Raw genomic sequence first — 4,858 nt, forward strand, 5'->3', positions numbered from 1 at the left:
TAAAAAGGCACTAGTAGAAAGATTTGTTCAAAGTAAAAGCATAAAAAAATAAATAAAAATAGTTGTTCAAAGCAAAAACTACTGAAAACTTTAGAAATAAGCTGGAATGCTTGGGGGGGGGGGTTGATGCCCCTTCATGTCGTCTTTATTGGTAGTATCTCCGTAGGTGCTCTATGTTCCACGAGTGTTACAGTTTCCGACCGTCCATGGTTTTGAGGTGGTAGGTCCCTTTTCTTTGCCAAGATGAGATCTTGTAAGGTCCTTCCCAGTTTGGGCCAAGTTTTCCTTGTGAAGGATCTTTAGCTGCTCCCATTACCTTCCGTAGCATAAGGTCCCCGATCTGGAAGTCTTTGCGTCTGACTTTGGATTTTGCCATGAGGTTTTGGTATCGGGCCATCCTTTGTTCAACTGTAGCCCGGACTTCGTCGACTAGGTCTAGCTGTAGCTGCAAAGCCCCGTCGTTCTTGTCTTCATTGTAGCTCTCCACTCGATAAGTTGTAAGACCTATCTCTGCTGGAATGACAGCCTCGCTCCCGTATGCCAGCCTGAATGGTGTTTCTCCCGTGGGTGTTCTTGCCGTTGTGCGATATGCCTACAAGATACTTGGTAACTCATCGGGCTAGATGCCTTTTGCCCCCTCGAACCGGGTCTTGATGATTTTGAGCAGGGACCGGTTCATGACTTCAACTTGCCCATTCGCCTGCGGATGTGTGGGTGATGAGTAGTGATTTCTGATGCCTAACTCCGAGCAGAAATCTTGGAATGCCTTGTTGTCAAACTATTTCCCATTATCGGAGATGAGGACCCTTGGTATCCCGAATCTGCATATGATATTTCTCCATACGAAACTTCTGATGTTTTTCTCCGTGATAGTTGCCAGAGCTTCCGCCTTGACCCACTTAATGAAGTAGTCGATCCCTACCACCAAGAATTTCAGCTGTCGCGCGGCCGTCAGGAGAGGGCCTATGATGTCTAGCCCCCATTGGGCGAACGGCCAAGGGGCCGTCATGGGTGTCAGTTCTTCGGTTGGTTGCCTAATTAGGTTACCAAACCTTTGACATTTGTCGCAAGTCTTGACATAGGCTTGTGTGTCCTTCTGCATTGTAGGCCACTAGTATCCTGCCCAGATCAGTTTGTGCACTAAAGACCGTGCCCCGGAATGGTTTCCGCAGATGCCTTCATGGACCTCCCTCATTACATAGTCCGCTTCCTCGTGGTCCAAACACCTTAGGTATGGTCGTGAGAATCCCCTTTTGTATAAGACATCATTGATTATTATGAACCGCGAAGCCTGGACTTTCAATTTTCTGGCTGCGTCTTTGTTGTCTGGGAGCATGCCTTCCTTTAAGTAGGCTGTTAGTGGCGTAGTCCAATCGTATTCTGGGTTTACTTCCTGCACTTCTGCCCTACTGTCAATGATTGAGGAATCCTGGATGAATGATAGCACCTTGTCGGGGGCCGTCATGACCTCTGCGGAGGCGGCTTTCGCGAGCCGGTCAGCACATTCGTTCTCCTCCCTTAGGATTTGGACGAATGTGACCTGGAGGGGGTTGATCCTTCTCCTGACTTCTTCCAAGTATTTCTTCATCTTTTCCCCCCTGCACTCATAGGCGCCACTAATCTGACTGACTATTACCTGCGAATCGCAATGTACAAACATGGCCTCGGCGCCTGCTGCCTTTGCCAGGTCTAATCCTACCAACAATGCCTCATATTTGGCCTCATTATTGGTCGTCGGGAAGTCCAATCGGATCATGCACTCGATTTTATCCTCGTCGGGGGTTGGAATTACTACCCTGGCACCTCCGGCTTGCCTATTTGATGATCCATCCGTGTGGATGTTCCATGGTCTAAGGGCTTGTGGCTCCTGCTGCTCTGTTTGCGTGTATTCGGCGATGAAGTCAGCCACTGCTTAGCCCTTTATTGCGGTTCGCGGTCGGTAGTGGATGTCAAACTCGCTAAACTCTATCGCGAATAGGGCCATTCGTCCGGCTGCTTCGGGGCAGCTCATTGCCTTTTTTAGGGGCTGATTTGTCAGGACGATGATGCTGTGGGCTTGGAAGTATGGTTTCAGTTTTCGGGTTGCGGTTATCAGTGCGAAGGCAAGTTTTTCCATGTGGGGGTACCTTTCTTCAGCCCCCCGGAACCCCCTGCTTATGAAATAGACGGGTCGCTGAGTCCCTTCCTCTTCTCTTACTAGGGCCGCGCTTACGGCCACCTGCGAAGCTGCTAGGTATAAGTAGAGGTCTTCTCCTGGTTTGGAGGGGCTGAGCAAGGGTGGCGAGGTAAGGTATTTCTTCAGATCTTCAAATGCCTTCTGGCACTCCTCCGTCCATTCGAATGATTTCTTTAGGATGCGGAAGAACGGTAGACACCTGTCCGTTGCTTTTGAGACGAACCTGTTTAAAGCGGCAACTTTGCCGTTCAGGCTCTGTACGTCCTTTGCTGTCCTCGGCGGTACAAGCTCCATGATGGCCCGTATTTTCTTTGGATTGACCTCTATTCCTCTTTGGGACACCATAAAACCCAAGAATTTTCCTGCTGTTACCCCGAATACGCACTTGCCCGGATTCAATTTCATGTTGTATGACCGTAAGGTATCGAACGTCTCCTGGAGGTCGTTCAGGTGATCTTTTTCGAATGGGCTCTTGACTAGCATGTCATCGACGTAGACCTATACGTTCCTCCCTATCTGGTGCGCGAACATTTTGTCCATTAGCCTTTGATACGTCGCCCCAGCATTCTTGAGTCCAAATGGCATCACCTTATAGCAAAAGAGGCCTTGGCTGGTGACGAAGGACGTTCTCTCCTGATCAGATTCCTTCATCTTGATCTGGTTATAGCCTGAAAAGGCATCCATAAAACTTAGAAGCTGGTGTCTGGCCGTGGAGTCGACCAGTGCATCTATCCGCGGGAGGGGGTAGCTATCCTTTGGGCATGCTTTGTTAAGGTCCATGAAGTCGACGCACATTCGCCACTTTCCACTAGCCTTCTTGACCATGACCACGTTCGCCAACCACTCCGGGTAATATACTTCACTAATGAAACCCGCCTAGAGTAGTTTTCCAACCTCTTACGCTATTGCTCTGTCCCGTTCGGGAGCGAACACTCGCTTTTTCTGCCGGACTTGTGGGGTTGAAGAGTTCACATTCAGCTTGTGTACTATGATAGAGGGATCGATCCTGGGCATGTCTTCGTGGTTCCATGTGAAGACGTCTTGGTTCCTTCTGAGGAATGTTATGAGGGCCTGGCGTACAGGCTGGCAGGCCAATGTTCCTATTCTGGTTGTCCGTTCTGGTTTGGATTCGTTGAGCGTTATCTCCTCCAGCTCTTCGACCGGTTCTGCGACCGTCCGCTGCTTTTCTATGCACATTGCCTAATGATGATCTTCCATTTCCAGCATGGCAATGTAGCATTCTCGGGTGGTTGCCTGATTTCCTCGTAATTCCCCAATTCCATAGTCTGTTGGGAACTTGATCATTAGGTGGTATGTTGATGTTGCTGCTTTCCATGAGTTAAGTGTGGGTCGTCCGAGAATACCATTGTAAGCGGAGGAGCAATCCACCATGAGGAACATTACATTCCTAGTGAGTTCTTGCAGGTAATTGCCCACCGTTACAGAGAGTGTGATAGAGCCTATTAGGAATACCCTGGTCCCCCTGAAGCCGACGAGTGGGGCACTCGCCGGCGTTAACCGTGCTCTGTCTATCCCCATTTGTTGGAATGCTGGATAGTATAGAATGTCTGCTGAGCTGCCACTGTTGATTAGTACTCGGTGGACGTTGTAGTCCCCCACACGTATGCTGACGACCAGCGCATCGTCATGTGGATGATGGAGTCTCCTCGCGTCTTCTTCGGTGAACCCAATGATAAGGCTCTCCACCTGTGTGGTATTAGGCCTCGAGCCTGTTAGATTGACGTTCAGGACCGATCTGAGGTACATTTTTCGAGCTTTTTTGGAAGAACCGATAGATGCGGTCCCTCCCACTATCATCCTTATGTCTGCGATGGAGGGTTTAGGACGCCCATTATCCCGTCGGGGGGCCGGCTCCTGGCGATTATGATCCGCTTTCTCTTTGTTGACGAACTTTTGCAACTTTCCTTGTCTAATGAGGGCTTCAATCTGCTGCTTTAGGTCGTAGCAATCGGCTGTATCGTGGCCATGATCTCGGTGGAAATGACAATATTTGTCTTGCGGTCGTTTACTTGGGTTGCTCTTTAGTTTTCCCGGGAATGTTAGTGTCTCCTCGTCTTTGATTTGCATCAAAACTTGGTCAATCGGGGCGTTCAGGGGGGTGAAACTTGTGAACCTCCCGCTCGAGGGCTTAGGGCGCCTTTCGTCTCTTCTGTCTCCTGTCCTTGGTCTTTTCTGCCCTTGATCCTGATGCATGTCCACCTGGCGTTACCTTGTCCTGGGCCTTTCCTCCCGTGCAAGCAGTGCGTCTTCCGCGTTCATGTACTTGGTGGCCCTGTAGAGTACTTCTGACATGGTAAAATCAATCAATATCATATCATATATACTATATATAATAACAAAAATCATTTTCCTACAATTAAAGAGTTGCTATCATGTAAGAAAAATGTCCATCTAAAATTATGTCACATTCACAATTAAAAAGCAATAAATTATACTGTTTCACGTTAAAACGCCGTTTGATAGTTTCTCCATATATAAATAAAAAATAACCGGTTAAAATACAATTAAATGACTTGCAATGCTCCCAAAAAAACCTTGCGATACAGAGATGGAGAAAGAGGGAAAAAAAAAAAAAAAACTCGCGATACAGACTACAAAGATAGACCACCGTCCGTTTCCCATAACTGGTAAAGTTATTGTTTTCGTTTTTGTTTTTGTTTT

General features: G+C 48.1%; 1 protein-coding gene across 1 annotated transcript; it reads right to left on the reverse strand.

Moving 5' to 3' along the window:
• Nucleotides 1–3,376: 3,376 nt before the first annotated feature.
• On the reverse strand, nucleotides 3,377–4,390 carry LOC136065665 (uncharacterized). Its single transcript, XM_065769185.1, has one exon. It carries the CDS (start codon nucleotides 4,388–4,390, stop codon nucleotides 3,377–3,379), a length of 1,014 nt encoding a protein of 337 aa, XP_065625257.1.
• Nucleotides 4,391–4,858: the final 468 nt, after the last annotated feature.

This window comes from Quercus suber, unplaced genomic scaffold (assembly GCF_002906115.3).
Source record: "Quercus suber isolate HL8 unplaced genomic scaffold, Cork oak 2.0 scaffold_27, whole genome shotgun sequence".
In the NCBI taxonomy this organism is placed as follows: Eukaryota; Viridiplantae; Streptophyta; class Magnoliopsida; order Fagales; family Fagaceae; genus Quercus; species Quercus suber.